This window comes from Danio rerio, chromosome 6 (genome assembly GCF_052040795.2).
Source record: "Danio rerio strain M-AB ecotype USA chromosome 6, GRCz13ab, whole genome shotgun sequence".
Lineage (NCBI taxonomy): Eukaryota > Metazoa > Chordata > Actinopteri > Cypriniformes > Danionidae > Danio > Danio rerio.
In genome coordinates this window covers 31,058,477-31,085,686 of record NC_141026.1, presented here as the reverse complement: position 1 = coordinate 31,085,686, position 27,210 = coordinate 31,058,477, and the positions used below count along the sequence as shown (strand labels likewise).

Below are 27,210 nucleotides of genomic sequence, written 5' to 3'. Positions count from 1 at the left end.
TTTTATTTAGGCCCTTTTTTCCACCTGGTATTAAAACATGTGCTTTCAGTGGTCACAATTGAATAGCCAAGATGCATGACAGTAGGGCTGGGCGATATTTGATATCGATAATCACGATATATAATTTTTCGATGAAACAATAATGACAGTTCGATAATTGCTCGATAATATTTACGCACTATGCGTAACGCTGCGCAGGCAATTTGCAGCCTGCCCTTCCGGATGCCGCACGCAGTAAGCAAGTTCACAGTCATACAGTGTTAGTTGCACTTAAAGGAGTAAGAAAACAATAAGGTTAAAAAGATCACAGACATTGTTGACAAGAAACGTCACTAGACTTCAGTCTTGAGCTTCTTTGTTTTTTGCTATCTGACACAAAACTAAGCAACGTGCACTGCAAACTGTGCAAATGACTCGTATTATCAAAAGCAGGCAACACCACAAACCCGTTTCATCATTTAAAACAATACCACCCTTATGAAGATGCTAAGAAATTACAGACCCAAACAGGAGGAAACCCAATTTAATTTTCAAGGTTCTGGTATATAAATTAAAGTGCAAAAAAATTAAACAACTATGGTGCTTTTGCACAGCAGGTTACCTAATGCTCTATGTTATACGTTTAATATAAAAACATTAAAAATATAAATATAAATCTATTTAAACCTAACAACAGATACATTTGCACTGCCAGGGAATTTAATTATAACTAATTGATCATTACATCAGTGGTTCTCAGCTCCTGTCCTTGCACCACACTACTCTCAAACAACCAGCTTGATAGACTAGAGATGAGTATATTATTATATGATGATTATTGGTCACTTTATTTTGATGGTCCATTTGTTGAATCAAAGTTGCTAATCATGCCAACTAATTCTCATTAGAATAAAAATAGACAGTTGGGTCGGGGTTAGGGTTAGTGTAAATTGGCATGTACTTACAAAGTTTCTTATAGTCAGTTAAATGTCTGTTGAAGGAGCAGTATCAACATATTAAGCAGTCTACTAATACTCAAATGGACTATCAAAATAAAGTGTTACCTTATTTTTAGTTAATTTTTTCTGTGTTCAGAATTACAGGTTTCTTACAGTGTTCACTGCACTCTATTAACATGAGCATGGTAAATCTTTACTTCAAAAGGTTCATGTCACAGATTAATTTGCACAAGAACACTGCCTGCAGTTTGTGTTTTATACGCATTTATAAAGTAGACCAGGAGTGCCCAAACTGTTTTGTATGAAGGGCCAAAATCCAAACATCATTCGTAGCAGTAGGCCTAAGGTAAATATACCAAACTACAGTATATTGCATTAAAGTTGTCATGGGTAATTTCCTAATTTATTTCATACAATTTTTAAGTAAATAGAAAATATTACTTTAAATTGTATAAACCATGCAGTACAACTTTTAAAATGATAATTTAAAGCAATAAAAACACAATCACATTTATAACACAGCGGAATTCAATGCTAACTACACTAGTCAAGCAGAATCTGCCTTTGACTTGATTAGCTCACCAAAGTCTCTACATTTAAACAAAATCTGATTAATTTACACCATATAATTGAAACATGAAGCCATCTTGAAGCCATCTCCATCTCAGATAGAATAGCAGCCCAAATCAAAGGTTTCCATGGGCCAACTTTGGCTTGTGAGCCCTAGTTTAGGCATCTCTGAAAATTAATCAATAGTATCAGAGCAGCAGCAAGGGCTTGGCATAGCGGGAGTGATAAAATAATTGTTCATTAATTTATGTATTACTATAATGCATTACCTTGCCCAGTTATAGTATTTTAATCATGTCTATCATTTTATAATATTTTTATCATCATTATTTTATTATGATCAGATATTTTTGAGAAAATAAAATGCATATTACACCTAATATGCACTTGTAATGAGAAGTGACGCTGACAACAGAGGTGCGGATCCACATGCAGCGTTTATTATGCAGAGAATGGTCTGGCAAGCAACAGTCAATGCAGGAGCAAACAGGTGTATACGGGCAATCCAGAGTCATGGTCGATAAACAGGCAGACGGTTAGCACAGGCAGACAGCAGGCAACGTAAACGAACAAAACAAAGCGAGGGTCAGAAACAAGGCAAGAAAAACTTATCATAATCTTCACAATCAGTATTACAAGATTCAGCAATGATAGTCTCAAAGTGAGCTATATATATGTGTAGTGTAATCAGTCCATGAGAAGCATTAGCTATGTGAGTCTAATCAATGGAGACCTGGAGCAGGTGTGTGTGTGTGTGTGTGTGTGTGTGTGTGTGTGTGTTGCATGACAGGACTTGTAGTTCATATTGAGACAGGATTGTAGTCTATGTAAATGTTCTCCAGCGATCTATGAAGGTTCAATCGATGGTGATCGTGACAGCACCAGCATCAAACTTTCTAGCCAGTAATGTGGAGAAAGCAATAAATAAATGATCTGTTATGTGTATTTCCTTTCTTCAAATTTATTCTTATTCACTCAGTCACGTAGACTGAATGGAACACTAGAACTGATGTATAAATTTATGATCATTGCTGGCACTGCTGTGACATCTGTGAGAATGAACTGCGGCTATATCCCAGAGGTGTGATGTGTATATCAGTATATCTGCTTCAATGAGTAAATGAAGATGAGACATCAGAGAATATAAAACAGGTTTGCCTGGCCTATGGCTCTTCCCAGCTCTTCTTTAAAGGCTATACAGCCATGGGGCAAATTTAGCTGTCTAGAAACTAAACTACTACAAAAGACAGAACAAACTGAATTCCACTGAATTAGTGACACTACATTTATCTCTCTTTCAAAAACATCTTAAAATAAATAATATTTTCATTTATTTGTTAATCAACCGATTTAAAATGCAAAAAGACTAACTCACCCGGACAGTACAAAAAACAAATTATACTATATGAGATTCAATATTTTGAAAACCACAAAGGGTCTTTTCAAACTTTTCAAATTGCATTCCCAGGTAAACCGAATGCTGAGTCCTGCCATTTCTCTCACATGCAGGATTTCCATATTCTTACATTTCACATTGTACAATTCAGAATGCTTAACTTCCTTATTTGCAAATTTGCTAGTCAGTGTCACTGTATACAGCCGGTTTACATAAAGTAGCATTAGGCATCTCATATACTTTCCTGATTAAAGTTAAAAGACTTCACTCCAGTTGATTTTTTCTCTAAATCTTTATTTTATAATTATCATTAATATTCACTCATGTTCAATGAAATCACCATTACAAATACATTGCACAATCTTTCCATAACTGACCTATGCACATGATTATGTCAACTGTAGGCATTTAGATAAAATACTAACACTGCATCATTTTAAATTGCACATAATGGGGCCAATATGGGGTTAACACTTTCCCAGACCCTCGGTAAAAAGTGATGCAAATATGCAAACCCTACTTCTCATTTACAAATGTGAAATGTTCCTTTACCCAGGGTTAAATATGGTGTTTGATAACCCAAGATAAATCAGTGTAAAAAATGCCCTACATTTTCTAAAGCAACATAAAACATAGTATTATTTTCCTGCTGATAGTGAAAGACAAATGATGGTCCATGTGCTTGAGTCAACATGTGAAACAAACTAATGCTAATATGTTCCACCCATACTATAAACAAAACAAAAGGAGCCAAGTTTAAAACATGAGCAATAAACCATTGTATTCTATGCTTTGTGCAACTTTTTTCTTAAAAGAATTGTGTCAACGAGTCAGACAATGTGTCATCATTACCAGCAACCCAGTTGCACTCTTTGTCACAATGTGTACGCAATTCACTCTTGTTGTGTCTTTTGCAATAGATTAAAAACAAGTTGGTCACATGACATTCATAAGAACTGAGAGTCAACGTCTGCATGTGCTGTACTGTTGTTTTTCCTGATCGTGTAGATAGAAAACATACAGGTGTGTCTCGAACAGTCTTTTGGTAATAAAAATAGATATTTCCTTGCTATAGCATATAGTTTTGGAATACTGCACAGTGGTTGTACCGGAAGTCACACTGTGAATAATAAACTTTAATAAGCTTAATTTCAATAAGAAACATAATTTAAAACCAGCTTTGTATTTCTAAGACTTTATTTTAGCTGAAATTACTTGTTTTAAATTTGACAATTCAAAAAGCTACACCACACTAACACTCATTCTTTAGTGATAAAACACTTTGTTCTGTTTTTGTATGCTTCAGTATTTTAAAAAGCAACAAGTAATATTTGTGCAATTTACCTACTGTCAAGTCTTAATCTGAATTTAAAAATCTGAAAAACATGCACGTGTGTGACCCCGATTTAATCCATAGAATAATCTTCTTAAAAAAGGTTTAAATGCTTTATTTTAAGACAGAACATATAATGATAATTCTTAAATTACTAGGAATTCTACTGTTTAGGAACTCACAAAATAAAAAAGCATTTCAACATTTTGAAAGGAATTAACAAGCATGTTTAAATATAATTCAACTATACTGCTTATAAGTATTGTAATATTTATTGTTTTTTTAAACATGATTTTATTTATGCCACACAATCTTAGCAAGTTTTATTATCTTACTGCACTGGCAGATAATTTTACTTGTTTCTATCGTCTGTATCTTTTCAAATAATCCATCTCTCAAATTAATATTTTTGTGTAGTGACTTCATAGGTTATAATTAGGACTGTCAAGTGAATAAACTATCTAATCTAATGGATTACATAATGTGGCAATTAATGTAATTAACTGCAATTTAATTGCACATATGGAGTCATAAAAGTTTAAACCAAAACTAGAGTAAATAAATGACAGATTTTTATTTAATCCTTTGATGCACTACATGGGTCTAAAGTGACCTGTCTGTTTATTTTTATTTATTTTATAGCTTGTGCATCAAAGGGTTAAGTATGATTAAAATGTATTAATATGGAAATAGGAATGTATTATATATATATATATATATATATATATATATATATATATATATATATATATATATATATATATATATATATATATATATATAATTCTATATATCTTGAATGAAAAAATGCTCTAGGTAATGGTAAATATCTTAACTAGTAAGCCATTTGTTCAATTTGCTCAAACTGCGTCAACACAGCAGTTTTACTGTAGTTAATATTTTCATTGTTAAAATAAAAAAAAAATAGACAAAATACTGTAGTGTCTAAAACACTTAATATTACACAATGTTAAAGGTACCATAGAATGCACTGATACAATTTGTTAAAAATGTTCTCTTACATATACATAGAACTTCAAAAACTATCCAGAAATGATATGATATGATTGGTTCTGGAAGGGTCATCATAATTATTAATGAGCTCTAATCTGACGTTAACAGCTTGCACTGTTATGTACACACATGCAAAATAATCATCCTTCAATAATCAATAATAAGCTGAGTGATATGACACATTGCATAAATGTGCATTAAAAACATGTATTATGTATTGCAAGAAAACTCATTAAATGTGGAAATCTGATGCTGTCCCCACCTTTGTGGGCTAGGGAACTTGAAAATATGTTACACATAGAAGAAGTGATGTTCATGCTAAGACAATCTGCCCATTTTTCACAAAGCTTAGGAACCATTCACACTATTTTTGCAGATAGACTGAAATACTGTAGATTTTCACATGACTATTCTGGGTTTATTTATTTTATTATTTAGTTTATAATTAGTTTGTCTTTCTTTGGTTTTATTCTCCAGGCATACCTTGCTTTAATTGTTGTCGAAGCCAGTTCCGAATAATGATTCTAAATAACACCTCAATTTTAATCATATGCATTTTATGGTAAACCTTCTATAAACATTTTAATCAGTATTGGTGGGGTGAGAGGTGGATTTTTGAGTTTAGGGTTTGAGTTGTAATAAGTTAAATTTGCTGTGCATACTATAGAGTACCTCCAAGATAACTTTAATACTGTATGGTCTTTACTTTTGTTGTAAAGATTTAGGTAATACTGTATGTATGCTTTTTAATGAAAATTTAAATAAAAAAATAGGATAATATAAAATATACTTGTATTTTACTCAGGAATTTTACACTCACAGGATTTACATGAGAATGAGAAAACCGAAGTCTTTGAGGCTCATGGTATGACACTTCGATGTCCTCAACTCTTGATATCCAGGTATGCTTATAAACACTTCATCTTAAATGATTATTTATTAAACTTTTGTCTGTCACATTTGTACTTGTGCTATTGAGGACACTTATTTTTTATTGCTTATGCTACAAATATGAAACAAAACTCAAACAAGGGGCATTTATTTTAACCTAAGTTAAATTTTTTAACCTTAATTTTTACTGCAATTCCTTGTAGTGGCCAAAAAAACAGTCCTCTTTAATGTGTTTCAAATTCAGAATTCAGAATGGATTTCAAAAAAGGATTTCCCAGTGATGAAGATCTTAATTTTCTCATTGAAAAATGTACAGAATTACTCACTTAGAGGAAATACAAAAGATGTTGACAGAGGGAGAAAGTACAACGGTCATAATATTATAGTCATACACATACAGTTTTAATATTAATTAATAAAATAAACCATAAAAGCTCTTCAAAACCCATCTTGCTAAAATACTACAGGAATTTGTGATTGATACATATTTTATAGGTCACGGGCTCTAAAATTATAATGCTGTGATAGATTTACAGTGATGCTTTCATATCAAAGCTACAGATGTGGATCTTCTTAAACAAGGCAGCCCAGTCTCTCGGCACCACCCAGTTTATTAATGTCAATTATGAAGTGCTGTCCATCATTTCAGTCCGCAATGTGTCAAGGCAAGCCATGCGAAAGTCTTGCCCGAAAGAATTCGACTCATCTGTTCCTCCCCCTGTCATTCTAGGCAGAAAAAATATTTACCGTGTATCCTAAATACATCCAGAGCGAAAAAAGGAGGAGGGTTCAGAGCAGCTCATGTCTGACCGAGGGTTAGCACCCAGTGGACATCTGGTGAAACTGTAACCCCCCCAGCTGTCGCCCTCATCTACTCACTCAAACTCATCTCCCACCGCACGGACATCTGCCAGTGGCATGCCAACCATTTCAAGGAGGACATATCTGCGAGTTACGAGGGGTTGTTGGGGACACGGCAGAAGAAACAGTAGTAGTCCAAGAGAGAATACACAAGGCCTACAGGGATAAATTTAAACTTGTTGTGATTCTCATTTACAGAGATCCTAATCACAATGCTCTGCTTCAAGAGGTCAAGAAGGACAAAGCTCTAGGGTACATGGGGATGGAGGGAGGGGTGAAGCTGGGGTGTGGAATATGGTGATGTTCACTCTGGAGCGTTGGCGTTCCTTGAACTCGTGCACCCGCTGACATCTTAACCCAGCTCATAAACTCTCCCACTTGTCAAAAAGGGTTTGAGGCTTGAGGGCCACAGGGGCTGAGAGGGGTGAGAGGATGGTCTCTGCTCCAGCTTGGGTCACCAATACTCAGCCTGAATGTGAATACTTGAGATTTAGCTGGCTCAGATTTTATGCGTAACATTTATAAGCTTCTGAGTATTTATTTCTATTTTTTTAATCGAGCATACTCAGACTCTGAAGCATGTATGACTGGTGGAGGAAAATGTTTTTGCTCAAGTAAATGCTTAGGATCATTGCAAAGTAAACACAGCATGGCAGAATGATGTGCTTCTGTTTAAGGCTGCTCAGAGAGGTGTGTGCAGCTATTATAAGGCTGTATCAGGGTGAAATGACCAGCAGACTCGCAAATTATACATAAAAATTGGGTCAATTTTTAAAAAGAGCATTAATAGAAATATTTTCTTTTTATTCATGCCTATACTGTACATTGCATGTGGAAAGTATTCATAGTGCTTCGCTTCTTCCACATTTTTTTATGTTACAGCCTTATTCCAAAATGGATTAAATTCATTTATTTCCTCAAAATTCTACACACAATACCTCATAATGAAAATGTGAAAAAATATTTTTTGAAATTGTTGCAAATTTATAAAAAATAAAAAACCTGAAAAATCACATGTACAGAAGTATTCACAGCCTTTGCTCAATACTTTGTTTATGCACCTTTGGCAGCAATTACAGCCTCAAATCTTTTTGAATATGATGCCACAAGATTCGCATGCCTGTCTTTGGAAATTTGCCCATTCCTCTATGCAGTACATCTCAAGCTATATCAGGTTGGATGGGAAGCCATTTTCAGATCTCTCCAGAGAGGTTTAACAGGATTTGGGTCTGGCTCTGGCTGGGCCACTCAAGGACATTCACAGAGTTGTTGTGAAGCCACTCCATTAACATTTTGACGGTGTGCTTTGGGTCACTGTCCTGCTGGAAGATGAAACAGGTTTTCACTCAGGATGTCTTTGTACATTGCTGCATTCATCTTTCCCTCAATCCTGACTAGTCTTCCAGTTCCTGCTGCAGAAAACCTTCCCAACAGCATGATGCTTCACTGTAGGGATAGTATTAGCCTGGTGATGAGCTGCCTGGTTTTCTCCAAACATAACGCATGGTATTCACTCTAAAGAGTTCAATTTTAGTCCCTTCAGACCAGAGAATTTTGTTTCTTATGGTCTGATATTCCTTCAAATGCCTTTTAGCAAATTCCAAGTAGGGAGTGGCTTGCGTCTGATCACTCTACCATTCAGGCCTGATAGGTGGATTGCTATACAGAGTTTTCCTTCTGTAAGGTTTTACTCTCTCCACAGAAGAACCCTGGAGCTCAGACAGAGTGAGCATTAGGTTATGGATCACCTCCCTAACTAAGGCCCTTCTCCACCAATCACTCGGCTTAAATGGCTGGCCAGCTCTAGGAAGAGTCCTGGTGGATTCAAACATCTTCCACTTACGGATGACGGAAGCCACTGTGCTCAGTGGAACTTTGAGAGCTGCAGAAATTTTTTCTGTAACCTTCCCCAGCATTGTGCCTTGAGACAATCCTGTCTCGGAGGTCTGCAGACAATTCCTTTGTCTTCATGCTTGGTTTGTGCTTTGACATGCACTGTCAACCCTGGGACCTTATATAGACAGGTGTATGCCTTTTCAAATCATGTCCAATCAAGTGAATTTATCACGGGTAAACTCATTTAATCTGCTGAAACATCTCAAGAATGATCAGTGAAAACAGAATGTACCTGAGCTCAAATTAGGGCTTCATGTCAAAGGCTGAGAATACTTATGTACATGTGATTTTTCAGCTTTTTTATTTTTCATAAATTTGCAACAATTTAAAAAATCTTTTTTTCACATGGTCATTATGGAGCATTGTGTGTAGAATTTTGAGGAAATAAATTAATTAAATCCATTTTGGAATAAGGCTGCAACATAAATAAATGTGGAAAAAGTGCAATGTATGTATAGATTACTAATAATATTAAACTACGGGTTTAGGAATTTTTGAGAAGTCACACCAGAAGGCATTTTATAATCTGAAATAACCCCAATTTAATATTGTCACACAGAGCTACAGGCAAAGTTCTGCACAACATATAAATATGTATAATTTCCTGGTTTACACACACATATACACACACATAGAGAGAGAGAGAGAGAGAGAGAGAGAGAGAGAGAGAGAGAGAGAGAGAGAGAGAGAGAGAGAATTTCCCCATGGATGAATCAAATCAGCTTGAGTAATTCAAACGGTATGTATTTTAAGCAATGAGGGAATTTTGAATAAAAAATTCTCTGAGAAATATTAATTTATACATTTATAAATTTTTAGTTTGTCAGCAAACTTGCCACAGTGCATTTCAGTGAACTGAATTGCATCGCATAAAGGCATGCATTGCCCCCTGTTGGCAAACAATCATGCATGACATTTCAATGTGGCAGGGTAACTTCAAGTGGGATAAAAACGGATGATGAATTGCAAACATGTCAAACAAACATGCAGGTGCACTGTATGACAGAACAAGAGGAAATTAAACTCTGCAACTGACATGTTCAACTCTGCAGATTCCTATTCTATATTTACAACACAGAAATTTAGCAGAAAAATGTTCGAGACTGAGGTGGAATCCATTTGCATTGCATGCTGCTTGTTAGCTGTGGTATCCTAAACGCTCAAACCAGTGAGGCACGTAGGGGTTTTTTGAGGGTGCATTTTTGGGGCTTCGGTTACACTGGGGGACATAAAGATTGAGATTGCTGAGAGTCACTAGAGGGACGGAGTGTGCACTAACGCACCTTCAGGGCTTAGGGTGGGCCCCAGCACAGCGTCTGCACTTTCTCTTACTGATCTGCTCCCTTAAAACGCCTGTCAGCAGGCCTCACACTGGCCCCCTGCAGTCTCAGTAGCTGAACAGCCTAGCAACAGTGTCCATACAGAACAAATATCACGACGTCTGGAAGGCTGACTAACCTGCTATAGGAAATTATTTTTTAGAGGTCCCTTGAAATCAAGTACAGTCAAAATCAAGTACAAACTAATCATAGATTTGACATTTTTCATGCATGGTTGCTAATGCATGAAAAATGTCAAATCTATGATTAGTTTGTTTAAAGTTGGAAATAAGCGTGTACACCATCTGGCCACTTTGTTAGGCACACCTAGTCAACTGCTTATAGCATAAATTTGCAATTATTCAGACACATTAAAATGCAAAGTGCATTCAGGCATGCAGACATGCTCAAGACTATTTGCTAAAGTTCAAAACGAGCACCAGAATGAGAAAGAAGAGTTTTATAGCATTGGGAATCTACAAATCCACCTAAAGCGTCACACTGATTTCAGGACCTGATGTTATATCTACAGTTGAGTTTCACACAAATTCTCCCACATTTGGCAACCCTAAGTTATCATATTTCTCTTATACATCACGGGGAAAAATGTGATTTATGTTGGAATTGGAATTTCACTTTTTTCTGTCCTCACTCTTATGCTGGGTCTACGCTAGCTTGTCACTGTATGACAATGTTGCATTAATCTGGAATATAGTATCTATTTCCTTAATTTTATTTTAGGCAGAGTGTTCATGATCTGTAGGGTAGAGTTTAGAAATAGACTTCAATCTCTACACACACACACAGTTTGATTATTCAAACACCTTGTGAGTGGAAGTTTTGTGTGGAAAAATGTATTATTAAAGCCAGAGATCAGAGAATTGCCAGACTATCATTTGCGCTGACAGACCACCTAGTAAGCAAGGTTTACCTAATAAGGTTGTCATGAGTGTTGTTGTTGTTTTAATTAAGTCATCAAAAACATTATTGCTATCAACAACAAGCTTCGGTATTGGCAAGACTATTTAAGAAAAAAAAAAGAGTGCTTACAGGGACCCTGGCTGATTAATGTTTTATTTTTCATGAGAAAAATGTCACAAGAAAACCCTCTTATGTGATCTTCTTGTAAATGCTATGACTAATGCCTTTCTGGATAACAGATCTTTATCAGATCAGGGTGAATTGTTATTACCCCCCCCCCCCCCCCCTTTTCCTCCTTTTGCTAAGATAACAGTTGCGTAAGCAGCCATCATTCAAAGAATCAGTTGTCTTCATGGGTATGCATTACAAGATCATGACAGTGAAGTACCATGGTACTCAATTTTAATCCCACATTTGGAATTGTGTCAAAATTTTTGAAAACTTAAAGTTGTAAATAAACAACTGAAAAGGGGAGTATGCTACTTTTAGGTTTCTTCTAGTTTTTTTTTTTCAAAATCAGGCTTATGATAACCGTCTTATATTATACCACCTTACTTTTCATTTCTATTATATATAAGATTATAACAATTCCTGAAAAGTTAACAATAAATATGTAGCCACGTTAAAACAACAATTTTAAAGGAGTTGTTCACTCAAAAGTGAAAATTTATTCATTCATTCATTCATTTTCTTGTCGGCTTAGTCCCTTTATTAATCCGGGGTCGTCACAGCGGAATGCACCGCCAACTTATCCAGCAAGTTTTTATGCAGCGGATACCCTTCCAGCCGCAACCCATCTCTGGGAAACATCCACACACACATTCACACACACACTCAAACCCTACGGACAATTTAGCCTACCCAATTCACCTGTTCCGCATGTCTTTGGACTGTGGGGGAAACCGGATCACCCGGAGGAAACCCACGCGAAGGCAGGGAGAACATGCAAACTCCACACAGAAACGCCAACTGAGCCGAGGTTCGAACCAGCGACCCAGCGCCCTTCTTTCTGTGAGGTGACAGCACTACCTACTGCGCCACCGCCTCGCCAAAAGTGAAAAATCTGTCATTTGCACACTCTTCAAACCTTTATGAGTTCTCTTGAACACAAAAGATATTCTGAAAAAAGCTTAAAACTGATGACTACCATTGTATGAAAAACAAATAATATGGAAGTCAGGGGTTACAGGCCAGATTTCTTCAGAATACTTTCAATTGTGTTTAGTTGTGTTTTCAATTGGTAAACTATCCATTTAACTATTCTTAATGTGCAAATATTGTATTTTTATATATATTTTTAATTGTAAATGGCACATTTTTGTGCTATAGCCTATACAGTATAAATTGTACAATTGTAAAATGTTATTGCACTAAAAATAACTGTTCAGAAGTAGTTTATAATTTAATTTAATAATTTATTCCAGTGGTGGTAAAGATGAATTTTTGGCTTCATTACTCTAATCTTCAGTCAAATTATCCTTGAGAAATCACTCTAACATTAATTGTTATTATTGTTATTATTTTTTAATATTATTATTATTAATAATAATGGTAATAGTATTAAAAGCAACAACGACTGGAGTAATAATTTCACTTGAAACTACATACAATAAGAACGCAGTTACTTAAGTGTGAAGAAACCCAATAGAAGCTTGCGCATCACTGCCAAGGACTACCGAACCATTCTGGAGGACCATGTGCACCCAATGGTTCAAACATTGTATCCTGAAAGTTGTCACGTGTATTAGGATGATAATGCACCAATACACACAGCAAAACTGGTGACAGGGTGGTTTGATGAACATGAAAGTTACTGAGCCACTTTAGGGTGTTTTGAACGAGCAAGTCAGGAAATGTTTTTCTCACATCTCACCTGGCCACTATTCTGCAAGAAGAATGGCTCAAAATCTCTCTGACCAGGACTTGTATCTGTCATTCTAAAAACTAACTGATCATGTACTGGCCACAAAAGAAGGGCCTACACCATACTAATGAATTATTGTGGTCTAAAAGCAGGCGTTTCAATTTTATTGTCCAACCCCTGTATATATAAACAAAAGTCATATTGGTTTGTAAGAATGTCTAAAAGATAAATAATACAATGAGAGAGGTTATAAATAAACAATGAATCCAACTGAAAATCTGGAATGTGATTATAAATAATCTTTTAACATTTAGAGCACCATCAAAATAATTCAGGGTTGTAAAAAAAAAAATGACAGTCTGTTATTATGCAGTGATGACGCCAATCCGCAACTCCTGACATTTTTGTCATAGCTATTGTTTTCCATGATCTGAATCCAGGGCGTGCTCCTCTCTCCCCTCTACATTCTGCATAGCTGAGAGGACTGGCGAAGTTGAGTCTTTTCCAAGTGTCCCATTCCCTGCTACGTTTGACACCACACTCCAGACACAACACTGACAGCTGAGGCAGAAACTGGGTGGTGAGGACGAGATAAATAAAAACAAAGTATCCCTATCTGCACTGCCTATCCCGGTACATGCTAACACACAGCTGTATGGCTGACAGATGGAAAGAGTAGAAAGCGAAAAGAAAAAGGTGGCCGGGGTCATTAGGCATAATAAATACCACTGGACTGGTCTAGTTGGCAACTCAAATTCCGCAAACAGGTGCCTCATGTTTACTGAACAAACAAGCCATGCTCAGAGACAGTGAGACGGAGTGACACGGCTTTGACCTGAGCTATCTTACAGCACTCATCACTGGCACTTTTCTCACAACAGAAGAAGCTGGATTCCATACAGAAGACAGTGGTTGTTCTGCTGCTGGAAGATACACACTTTTCCTTAAAGCACAAATGAGGCAAGAAACTACAGACAAAACCATTGTTTATTAATCCAGCTTCAGCCACTTCGGACATTACAAGCAGAATTTCCTTATTCAGACAACTAAAAAGAACACCCAAATTACACAGTTTAGAGTTTAATTTATTAGCAGGGATCTTGCACCATTCCAACGTCAAATTTAAGCACTTTCTAGGCATATTTTTAAAGACTTAAACTACTTTACAAATTTGCCAAATGACATATTTACACACATATACTGTACATACTTCATTATATATCAGATGTTATTTGTTTATAGAATCCTAAGGAAATATTTTGATAGCATGTTTGCCCCAAGCTCAACATTGAATTACTGTAATCCACTATTAAATTTAATCATCTTAAATGTATATTTATTTTAACTTTAATGATTGCTCACATATAAAATTGTTATCTCGGTGCATTTTCTTGGAGGGCGCAGTAAAAAAAAAAGACAGGCAGATCCACTACAAGCACTTGCACAGACAATTTTAATTTTATGCAAAAGCAAAAAAAAATTGTTTTAAATTCAAGATTTTTGAAAATAGTGTTTTAATATTATATATTGAGGAGGATAAATTATTATGAAAGCAACACAATTACATTTTTAAGCCATTTCAAATACTGTACTTTATCAAAAATCTAAGCACGTTTAAAAGCGCTAGATTAAAATGTAAGCATTTTCAGGAATTTCCAGCACCCATATGAACTCTCTAATAAACTTTAGTTTTGTGTCTTAATCATATGATATTTTAATTAAGATATGTTTATAAAGTGCCTTTTTAATAACTTCAGAAATTCCATGCATTGATGACACGCAAAACATAAAAAATGTTCACCCAAAACCGATAAATCTGTCATCATTTCCACAACCTTTGTTGTCACAAACCTGTTGAAGTTTCTTTTTTCTGCTAAACACAAAGGACATTATTTTGAAAAATGTTGGAAACATGGCGAGGCAGTGGCACAGTAGGTAGTGCTGTCGCCTCACAGCAAGAAGGTCGCTGGTTCGAACCTCGGCTCAGTTGGCATTTCTGTGTGGAGTTTGCATGTTCTCCCTGCCTTCGCGTGGGTTTCCTCCAGGTGCTCCGGTTTCCCCCACAGTCCAAAGACATGCGGTACAGGTGAATTGGGTAGGCTAAATTGTCTGTAGTGTGTGAATGTGTGTGTGTGGATGATTCCCAGAGATGGGTTGCGGCTGGATGGGCATCCACTGCGTAAAAACTTGCTGGATAAGTTGGCGGTTCATTCCGCTGTGGCAACCCCGGATTAATAAAGGGACTAAGCCGACAAGAAAATGAATGAATGTTGGAAACATGTATTTAACAGAAAAAAGAAAACTAAAATTTTCGGAACAACTTGTGAATGAGGAAATGGTGAGTACATTTCTTCAAACTGCTTCTATATTCTGAGGTAGTTACTGACAGGTTTCCTCATATATCATGGGCCTAATTTATTTGTTAGTAAAAATGTAATATTTTGACAATACAAGGAGGTCCAAGATTCACTTTGTGAAAATGTAATTGCATACTTAAACTGAAATACATATAGGAAATAAAAAACTGAAATACAACATAATTATTTAACTTACTGCACTATGTGCTCCATAAATAATTCTTAAAGGATTAGTTCTTAAATCTTAAAAGATTAGTTCACCTCAAAATGAAAATATTTTTTTTTTATTCTTGTGTTCCTCCAGACATTTAAGTTGTTTTTCATTACTATCTTTGGAAAATGGGGACATTTAGACAAGCTAACATTATAAACAGATAATGCACTATGCACAAACAATTCACATTCTCTGCTAGCTAGTTTACAGCTAAATTATTTTTATTCTTGAATCGTACACAAATGTGAAAAAAACTTTTTTTTAAATCAGTTTTAATCAATTTAAGACATTATTAATCAAATTTTGAAACTTTTATCCCTCCATTGAAAGTCTCTTAACTCAAAACGCTTCAAAATGTTTATGAAGGTATCTTAAAATAAACCTAAATCAAATAAACATTTTAATCCAGGTCTTCTAGTTGTGTCTGTTTTATAAGATGAACAAACGAACAGAGCAGTTTGGTCTTTGATTCACATATCAACATTGATTAGCATTGGTTATTAAAGCTTAACCATGCTTGTTTGACATGCCACATGTCAAGCAAAAATAATTATATGTGAATAAAAGCTAAAACTAAACTAATTCTGTCCATCAAATAAAGCAGGAATAACTCTTCAGAAGACTTGATGTAAACCTTTCAATTGATTTAGGTAATTAGTTGTCTTTACAAGTTTTAAAGCAGATTTCGTTAGAAATGCCTATATTTGTGTCTAAAAGATGAACAAATTTCTTGTGAATTAGAAGGAGTAAAACTAACCCTGAAATGTATAGTTTCCTCTCTAGAAGCTAAGATGTGACTCAAGTAAGTGTCAGTTGAAGAGTTGAAAGCTACAGGCTATGTGCCATGTCAGGCTGGCGATTGACTGTTTGTATAGTATTACTCGCTTCAGGCATGTTATGTTGCACTGGTGTTAGACGGGTCATGTGAGGTCATGGGTTCCCTGAACGTTTCTCAACTCCTCTCCACCCTCGGCCACTTTGCCAATCAAATTCCACTCAAGGGCAATGTGGAGTCTCTTTTCATATCACAACAAAATCCTAAAGCGCCTGTCTAGAGGACAAGATTTGTCTTTCCGCTGACGCTTGACCTATGAGAAGGCACAAAACCCTTAAAGGCAAAACAACGTGCCACTCAAACTCACCTCATCTCATCTTAATGATATTTACAAACTACTGTTCAAATGTTTATGGTCTGCTTTTTCCCCTTACTTTTATTAAGTTAATATTTGACTTTGAAAAGTAAATTTATTATTTTAACCTTGCTTTACAGAAAATGACCAATACTTAACTAGGAAAGTCAAAAGTACTGACTTTGGTACCTGAAATTGTAAAAAATAAAAAACAATCATATCCTACAGCTTTTACATGTACATCAATGTACATTTTATGTCTGTTTCCATGGTCAAAAGGTTCAAAAAAGTGAACTGTACCATACCACTGTTTGAGCACCCTTTCCTAAGGGTACATAACACAACAAAAGGATACCAAAAGACAGAGCGAGACGCGCAGCTGAACGATATTGGTTTACAGAGAAAAGTCACTAGTGCATGCACTAACCAAGAGTTTGACAACACAGGAAGCACCATTTTTTAATATACAGCCAAGACACTAAATCGTAATGCTATATATGAGCAATATCACACTCATAGCAGTGCAATGTGGCTGTATATCGGCACTGGTGGGAGGTATGCGTTGTGCTTTGTGTTCCACCAGTGACGATATACAGCCACATCGCACTGCTATGAGTGTAATATTGCATTTATACAACAGTTTGACTGCATAATCATGTATATAAACAAGAAAATCTTACACAGATTCTTAAAATGCTTACTGTTTCAAGTCATAAAACAGGTGATTTTGATGACATTTTAAGATATTGAACGGCATGAAATGCTCTCAGTCTACAGAAATTTCCCAGTAATTCTCTGTTTCAATCGTGAGATCACAATACTTATTCCCAAAAAAGCCAAAGTAGCACCAACACTACCAGATTACTGTTGTGGTTGTGAAAAGGAAAAACGCTAAACACATGCGGGCATTTCTTTATTTCTTTCTTTTTACTGAACTAGTCTGCAGTAACAAAAACAGGACTCGCATTAGAAACAAAAGAAGTAACAAGAGTGGCCAACACAAAATACACACATTCTTGTTATCCAAGTGCCATTTCACACTCAACACACTACAATGATATGGCATAAATACAGCACTACAACATACAAAAGAGAGAGATCAACTTAGAATGTCACTTATCAGATTTATAATTATTTAATAAGCTGTAGTTTGTAGTTTTACACAGAATTTTTTTCACCTAAAGGCTTATTATGTGGTCTCTGTCGCCATCTCATGGATGGACAACGTCAACTGTCTTTGCTCTGCTACAAAACAACCTCATTCTCACCTAAAAAAGCCTCAAAAGTACATTATGTTGTTTAACAGCAGCAATATTTGTCAAACTGTAGTCGTCTGCTAGCCACTTCTTTGGGAGGATTAATAGATAAGATTGAAGAGGCTGACAAACACGAGAGTGAAGCGTGAAAATACAAAGGAGCAAATGATTCTTTTAGCAACCTAAAACATGAACAAACTGCCATGTTTAACTATTATCATCACCTTTTGGACTATTATGAACTCGGAATAATGGAATCACTTTCTAACAGGAGGTTACATGCCTGCTAAAGATTAAAGATACAGATGAGACGTTTGCACTGACTGTAGGCTATAGGTTGTGTTTTTTTCAAATAAGGACTAAATGTGTGCTGTGTGTAGTATTTCTGTAGGTAACAAGTCGAGAGGGGTGTCACGGTGGTGCGATGGGTAGCACGATCGCCTCACGGCAAGAAGGTTGCTGGTTCAAGCCCCGGCTGGGTGGGTTGGCATTTCTGTGTGAATTTCTTATGAATGAATGAACATATCAGGGTCTGTATGTGTTCATTTATGTTGCATTTATTTTATATAATCGCAGACGTTACAGTAGGCTATTTTGATCTGCAGTTATAATCAAATTATATTCATAAAAAAAGTTAGTAATAAACATTTATACACAGGTATTTATGTGTATAAAGCATCTGCTTTGTGAGACAAGCTTCTCATACAGTATATGACAGCGGCAGTGGAGACACAAACCTGATAAATTTGACCCATACTGTACCAAACAGTACAGTCCTGGACCACTCAGTGGAAACAGGCCATAAGTGCTATTGAGCAGGTTTCTAAACACTGATTGGTCATTGTGTTCACAAGATAAATAGGTATGACTTTGAATGGCCCACTGATCAAAAAGTGGATTTGGATTAAAGATGCAAATACTAAAGAGCCTTGGATCTTTACTGACTAAAATGTTTCTGCCTGGTCGTGTATTATATCATTACATTGTTTGTCATTGTGTTTAGGCCTTAAACCATGTAGGAGGACATATACAAAGCCATATTTCAGAATGGAAATGAAATACTAATCAAGCTCAAAGCATTGCAAATACCATTAATAATTACAGAAGGTGGTCCAAAGGAGCCCACACACAAGGTTACACAATGCATAAATCTTGAGATACTCACAAAAGGAGATGACATGCTGCTTGGGTAAAGCTAAAGGACCTCCAGGATCTGACCGCACTGCAGAGATGACCATGATGATGCAGTCTTCAAAAACATTGAATAAGTACATCCAACCACTAGAAGCTAGCCCCTGGATCTGGTGGGTGGGTGGGTATTAAAAGAAGTGTAAATTGCATGAAAACAATAAGTGATGATTAGCATTGCATATAAGGAAAGACATCATAATTAAAAATGGAAACGTTTCTCCAATCATTCTGAGACATTTTCTAGTTCAGCAGTCGAAATGCCATTTAAATGATTTTTATTTTTTCATTTTGTTTATTTACAAACCAAATAAACAAATGAATGCTCGTGGGTTTTTATTATTATATTGGTTTCATTAGGGAATGACTGTTCATGCATGTACGCATATGCACAATTGATGATCAAATCACTGAGTATATTTTTTCATCTTTAATCATATTGTTTTCTGAAAGTAAAGTTTATTGTCAGTTGTTGTTAACTCTTACTTAGTACTTTAGATTTTGATAATGCTGTAAACTAATTGTTTAATTGTGATAAATAAATGCTGTAGAAGTATTATTCTTTCATAGTTCTTACATTTACTAACATTGACTAAATGGATTCACATTGTAGTGTGACCATGGCATGATAATTGTAAACTGCAAATCAAACAGACTACAATTAAACATGAAAAATTGCAACCACTGTTGAGATCAAAACAGTATTATAATAGCATTAGACTTAAAAATGTAAAAAAATGAACATAAATGGCATGTACATATTAAGATTGCTAATTGTATTTCTATTGTGATAATACTGTATACAAAAATGCAACATTCTTGCTTTATGTTTGTACTATCAGAAACGGATCTTTATCGATTAAGGTTAAATAACAGTAGTAATGCACCACTAGAACACAAGTTATGTGCTTTCTGAAAATGTCAATGAGTTGAGTGTGGATTGCGTGTGGCAAACAAAGTTTCAGACACGACACACTCCTAAAACAATTCCACTCTTGTCAGGGTTAGTGTTACCTTATAGAATTAGGATTGGTGATTAACAACACCTTGAAATGGCAATGGCGTCTTTAATAACACAGCAACGTGCCTCTGGTCTACGACGACTTCTTCGTATGTAAACTGAAGGAGCGGCGCGCGATCAATGTCGCTCTCATCGCCCTCTGCTTGTGAAAATGGCCACTACACGATTGTTCGGTAGGCTTGCTGGTTGAGCTTTTTGTGTATTTGAGGATTTGCTAGCTTATGAGGCTGGTAAACAGGAACATTTCTTGTGTTTTGCAAGCCACAACTCTCCTCAGAAAACTGGAACGTTTGAACACGCTAACATTATGCATGGATGATGATGCAGGAACAATGTATATAAACGGTTAGCTCAGCTGATTGATTTGTTTAATTGCATTTTACACAACATTACTGATATCAAACAAACATTGAATTTGTGTGCTTGCTTTAACTCTAGACCATAAAATATTACTTGGATAGTTGACCCCAAAATAAAATTGTACTCATTATTTACTCATTTCCAAGCCTTTTGCAGTTTCTTTGTTGAACACAAAAGAAGATATTATGAAGAATGTTGGAAACCGGTAGCCATTGACATCCATAGAAAAAACAAACAAACAAATAGGTAGACATGTAAGTCAATGACTATCAGTTTTCAACATTCTTCATAATATTTTTTGCGTTCAGCTGAAAAAAAAACCTCAAAAACATAATGAGTAAATAATGACAGAATTATTATTATTTTATTTTATGTTTTTTGTTGTAAAAAATCAGCAGATTTTAGAAGAACTGTGATACATGAATTATAAGTGCTGGTGCAAACACAAATTCTTAAACTGGGCTGCATATAGTCCCGAACAAAATGGTGGCCTGCTCTGATGATACATAAGATAGGGATACATATTCAGTAAAACAAACAATCAAAAAATATAAACTGTACCTTCATCAAAAAACAAAAGCTAATTATGCTATTTGAGACTACTCAGTAAATGAAACCATGTATAGTATTTCATGTTAACTTTCACCTATTTACTTAACATAGAGAAAAAAAACAAAAAGGTGTCAGTTTGTCAGAGGGTGTGCATCAGCTTAAAAAATTTGATGGGAAGAAAAAGACATTCTGTATAGCCATGGGCTACATCTTACCTTCTCACAGAGGAATGCAGCTTGAACCTCTCTCATTATGAAACCTCATGATGATTAACTGAGGAACTCTGTGTGCTACGTTACCCATAAAGAACCCCACACCCAAGCGCATGGATTACTGCGGATGTTTATACATCCAGGACCATATTTTCACCTCCAAACTGCATCTCTGTTTATTCAAATACTTAGGACTAGTTAAACAAGGCCAGAAAATGATGGCCTCCAGCCACAATGTGTCGTAATTTATTTGTTAAATATCTTTAAAAGGCGTAAAAGTTCAACAATGCTTTCATTTACACTTTAGCTTGGAGCAAAAAAGATAACAGTCAAGATAAAGTTGTTAAAATATCTGTTTAAATTAGAATCCACAGAAGCAGCTTTAGATGAGGAATCCACATATATCTATAAGAATTGCAAATAATCACTCTATTTCATGCATGCATTGTAGAATAATACTACTTCTCATTTTGGAGATATTACAGTTTAAAGAATTATATTTACACGTTAGCTTGAAGCAATAAGATAACAATCCAGGTGTATGAATATACAGTCAAGCATGAAATAATTCATATATCACAACGATGCCTCTTGTACATCCTCATATTTTTTTTGGGAGAAGCCTGTGTCATTTTGTACAAAAAAACCCTTGCTGGTTAAATAAAATTTACTTTTAGTCAGAACTTGCCAGGGGTTTGAATAATTCCAGGTTTGACTACAACATGTAACGTTTGGGCATTCTTTGAATCTACAAAATATCTTTAAGTAATGATAATAATCACACTACCACTTTTAATTTACCCAATTCTTACTGTATGAGATCGTGCCTTAGGTTATAGCTGCACATGTGCACCTTTGGGTGTTTTTTTTTTTTTTTACAAAAGATAAAAAGAGAAGAAAGCAATTACTGTTCAGCCTCCATGGAAACACTGCTCACCAACACACAACACCACAATTACAGGGATGACATAGATGTGCTTATAAAACCCATGCATAAAAAAAAACAAAAAAAGTAGCCAAGGAGGAGCTGAATTCACAGATGTCAATCTAAGAAAATGACACTTGTTGAAAAGCAGAATGATAAAATACTGGTCTATAGGCTTTAGTTCACCATTTCCAAGATGGTTCGCCACATTAAAGTGAAGTTAGGGTGATATGTCTTGCCACTATGACAACAATAATAACAAGGTTCATCACTAATATGGACACTCCCATTAAAAAAAAAAAAAAGGTTTTTTATTTATCTTTCACTTATCCTCTTGTGAAATCCAGCTAACTTACGCAGAGCAATGTCATCACTCTGAGTTATTCTGTCTCTTTTTAAATGGTCTTAGTTTATTTGGCATATCATCCAAGGTTTACTCTGTAGATCTTTTACGAGCAGAGGTGGAGATAGCATGGATGAGAAGTCGTGGCCTGAGGGGACAGCAGCGCCTGATCCTAGATTGTGAGACATGTCCTTATTTTCACAGAAAAAGCATTAACCCTTTGAGACAAAAATACAAACTTTCATTGAGAGAACTCTACATCATTGTATTAGAAAAGTTGGGTGTTGTTCGGATAGCACATTTAGAAGCAAGCCATGAGCTTGTTCTGCTGTAAATAGATATTTGCAGGAGGCTGATGAATGAAAAGAATGCACACGTTATTCACCAAGCTTCTGGTTCGAGATCTGGTAGCAGCTCACAGTGTGCCATTGTGCAGCCTGCAGAAATGCAATCAGATAAACAAGAGATTAACACATAACGTTTGCCAGAGCAGAGTTATGGTGTGCATTCTTTAAGTCTGCATTCTCTTCGCTGGTCATAATGATCCCCCTGCTGAAAGGTAGTACACAACAGACATAATCATGTAATAGTATTGAAATGCATATCTAGAAATAAAATTGTTTACATTTATCATCATACTCATTTACTGTTTTCACAAATTGTTTAATAATTTTTTTATTTTTTTGCATGTTGTTTCCAAATGTTCTCTTGCGAAATCAAACAAACATGATTTTGTGTGCAACATATCTAATGGTTTTTTTTTGTATGTACAGTGGAGATGAAAATTAGAGAACCTATCATTTTTTAAGTTTTTAAGGTAACTGCTTGTTTCTATTTTAAGCTGCCCCAACAACAGTATAAAAGCTGTTGAGTGTTTGAGTTCTAAACCCCAGTATATATAAATATGTAAATACACAAATAATAAAAAGAACCCTATTAAAATTAGAGAACGCTTCTAGATACATCTTATTCATTAGTGTTAATTTGGTACTTGGTGGTAATTTTCTTTAAGTTCTGGCAAACTCTTTTTAAGATTCCAGCTTTCTGTCATTGGTACGAGCTGTGTTAAAGTGACCTAAACCCTCCAAAAGCAGATTGTCCAGATGAAGGCAAAAGGGACTCTTTCAGTCATAGCAAGAGAAATTGGTCATTCCAACGATTTCTAATTTTTCCAATAATGATAAAAAACTAATTTACAATGATAAAAACTTCTCAGTGTCCCAAACTCATTCATGTCTTCCAAAAAGGCTGGTTGACCCTGAAAGACAAATGCACTAGTGAACAAAATAATGCAGGGAATCTCATTGGGCCATCAGTTCAAAATTGCAATTGGAATTAGTCACCAGTTCAGCACTGGACAGGGTAAGTATGTGTTTCTGCATACAATGACTCAACGTTTAAGAAAATTTGGACTGAAGGCCTTGCATTGTACAAACCTTCATTAGCAGAAGGAATTAAAACCACAGACTTTGCTCAGTAACACGACAAAACACTTTTTCAAAGTTCACTTTCAAGAGTTCACATGATGTTAGCATGTTTGGCATGCTGTCCTGGGAGAGAACCCTCTCCCACCTGGTCAATGAGCATTTAGAGGGATACAAGATCAGGTAAATCTCGAGAGCTCTGTCAATTAATTTGGCCTATTCCTTGATTAATAAATATGTCTCTGTAGGAATAGACTATCAAGCACACCAGTGCTTACTTAGAGAAGCTCAGTATAAACTGCTTGTGACTGTTACTATTATTTAATTCACTTGTATCACGTCTTCAGACTGTGGGAGGAAACCGGAGTATCCGGGGGGAAACCAAACACAAACACGGGGATAACATGTAAACTCAGCAAAGACTTGAACCAGCGACCTTCTTGCTGTAAGGCAGCAGTGCTAGCCACTGAGCTGCCATAGCGCTTGATCCTAGAATTGAGGAGGATGAAGAAGTGATGGGGGGGGGGGTCCTTTAAAAACAAAGATAATGAGTAAAGGTAAAGTTAGACTGGATGTTTATGTTAAATTTGGAATAATCAGATTGGCTAGCTAACGATTACCGATAGGGACCAGCTGCGGTCAATCATATCATGTGCTTCTCTCGAAATAAGCTTGTGAAACTTCACTTTGTGGTGAAAGCAAGTTTCATGTCTTTCGGGCTGATAGGAAACATTACATTGATTATCAAAATGGGAAAATACTGAACACAGAGTATTTAAATGAGTGCAAGAAAGGAGCTGAAGTGGTTTGGGGTCTTATACAACAACAACCCGGTAGAGCAAATCTTTATCAGAAGCGCTCAGTAAAATATGGTTCCTTCCCTACATTTATTGTCAAAACAGCCAGGAAATGTTATTCAGGACAACAGCTGAAAAAGAGAGGAACAGAGTTACCTGAAGCCAAAAAAAGAAAAAAAATAATAGAAAAAAAAATAAGATAAAGAAATGGCCAGCCTAGAGTCTTGAGAAATAGAGAAGAAATATGAATTAAGTGCCCTTGAACATGGCAAGATGGACATCAACCATGTTACATACATAACATATGCATATAAACCAAAATGTAGCAGTATATAGGATATACGTGGCCCTGGACCACAAAAAGTACATTTATATATCTTATAAAGCTGAATAAAAATCTTCAATTGATGTATGGTTTGTTAGTTTTTAGGATAGGACAATACTTGGCTGAGATTCAACATTTTGAAAATATAACAGGTAAAAAATACTAGAAAAAAATCCATTAAAATTTGTTTAAATAAAGTGCTTAGGAATGGGCATTAGTAATCAAAACACAAGCTTTGAAATGTTTACAACAGGAATTTTACAAAATATCTCCACGAAACATGATCTTTACTTCAGTTTGTATTTAAAAAGATTTGGCCTCATTCACTGTATTTTTGGCACTTGCATAAATTATAAAATGCAACATTTTAGTCCAGGCTCACATATAATAGTATTTCTAAAAAGACATAGTGCCACTTTCAACCCGATCCTCTTTTGTAATGTCAGATACTGTAAATGTAAAGAGTGTAAAGATAAATGAAGCACAAGTAAGGCACACTTCTTAATTCCTTAATTAATGAAACTATATTCAACACCAATGAACCAAGTTTCTGTAAAAGCGTTTATTTTATAAAGGCCTTACAGTTTGTTTGGGATTCTGTTGTAGAAACAAATCAAGATAAGATGTGAGTGAATGCACTAATTATACGATCATAAAAAATCCAGCACTTTGTTCTGCTGTAATAATAAACCCTCAACCATCCAACAAATATGACATATGTACCTTCATGCACCAGTTGGCTTGTAAGAAGCCTTGCGATGAGGTAGGATATACAGTATCAGCACACCAAAGATACAGAATGAAAGGAAAGGCACATTTCAGATTGCATAAGGAGACATCTAATTCTGCAGTGACACTAAAACAAGATATTACCAAACACAGGAAGTTGTAGGAGGAGAGACAACATACCTTGTACATTATGACCCAACTCGGAGGAAATTACAGATTGACAATGTTATTTAAAAAGATTTCAGAGATATATGACGAGATGAAAAGGAAAGGTTTGCTAGATATTAACAGAACAGATATATGTGACCTACATTCTTCTTGATTTAAAATATTCTTATCATCTTAAATATTAAATATACATGCTCAGCTGGTGAAGAGGATTAATTAGTGTAAACAATCATGAGAAAAGTTGAAGTGTCATCAGAAACCAATATTGCCTCGTGCTAAGCAGTAGCCCAGCTTGTTTTGGTTTGCAATGACAGACATCAGACCCACATATGCTTCGATCAGGAGGGGTTGATTCAGCACAAGAACTCCGTTGGCTTTCCCCGGTATTGGATTCTTGTTGTGAGCTTTTTGCGCTGCCAAAGTAAGTTGCTCTCTGAAGCTTTCAATCTAAATAGAGGAAAATAGAGAGAAATTGTTGTTGCTGTTACACTACTCTTACCTCCAGGTTACTGACATTTTAAACAAAGTTTTAAACCCAGGGTAAAGGATCATTTCATACTTGCAAAGAGCTTTTTACACTTGAAATTGTTAACCTTGGGTAACCCTAAACCTCACATTAATGTAATCCGTAATCACAATGCTTATATACCTAATGTTAACAAAAAATCCTGGGCATTTGTTAAGAGATATTTCACACTTTATATTTCCTAAACCCCAGGTTTTGTTATTTTTCTCATATTTGTGGTGTCACAAGTTTCATCGTTTGACCTTTGTTTACTTCTGAAGTTCTCACGAAGAGCTGTTTACACCACGCACATTTAGTGACATAATATACTGTAAATCATGCTACTCTTTTCTAATTGAATGTTTCTCTTGCCAAGCGAAAGGCAGCAACAATTATTTATTAAACCGGAATACAAAAGCAGTGCTTAGAATGACCCTAAATTAAGCGCAGTTAAAAAAAAAAAAAATTAAAATGTACTTATACAAACTCTAATTTGACTGATCTTCCCTCCCCTGGACTTTGGAAAAATGTTATTCATAATCAAAACAGCAAAACAGAATTGAACATGCATTTATTTGTCATGAATGCAGTGAAATGGTTTAGAATGAGATGACTGATGAAGTGGTAATGAGATATGAATTCTCTCTGCTTGCAGAACACCAAACAAAATTGTCAGAACAGCGAGTGAGTAAACACTAAAA

At 35.5% G+C, this 27,210-nt stretch overlaps 2 protein-coding genes across 31 annotated transcripts in view; both read right to left on the bottom strand.

Moving 5' to 3' along the window:
- tp63 (tumor protein p63) overlaps nt 1-20,264 on the bottom strand; it is a 118,623-nt gene extending 98,359 nt beyond the window's left edge. For all 30 annotated transcript variants that reach the window (XM_087254923.1, XM_087254932.1, XM_087254925.1 and 27 more), the window contains exons 1-2: nt 20,163-20,264; nt 19,126-19,261 (exon numbers count right to left, since the gene is read on the bottom strand). The gene's annotated coding sequence lies outside the window, so the exon portion shown is untranslated. The remainder of the gene's footprint in view (nt 1-19,125; nt 19,262-20,162) is intronic.
- Nucleotides 20,265-25,654: 5,390 nt separating this feature from the next.
- Nucleotides 25,655-27,210, bottom strand: part of tprg1 (tumor protein p63 regulated 1) — a 37,350-nt gene continuing 35,794 nt past the window's right edge. The window contains exon 6 of the mRNA NM_001089528.3: nt 25,655-26,451. Within this exon, the coding sequence (NP_001082997.2) occupies nt 26,257-26,451 (195 nt within the window). The 3' untranslated portion in view covers nt 25,655-26,256. The remainder of the gene's footprint in view (nt 26,452-27,210) is intronic.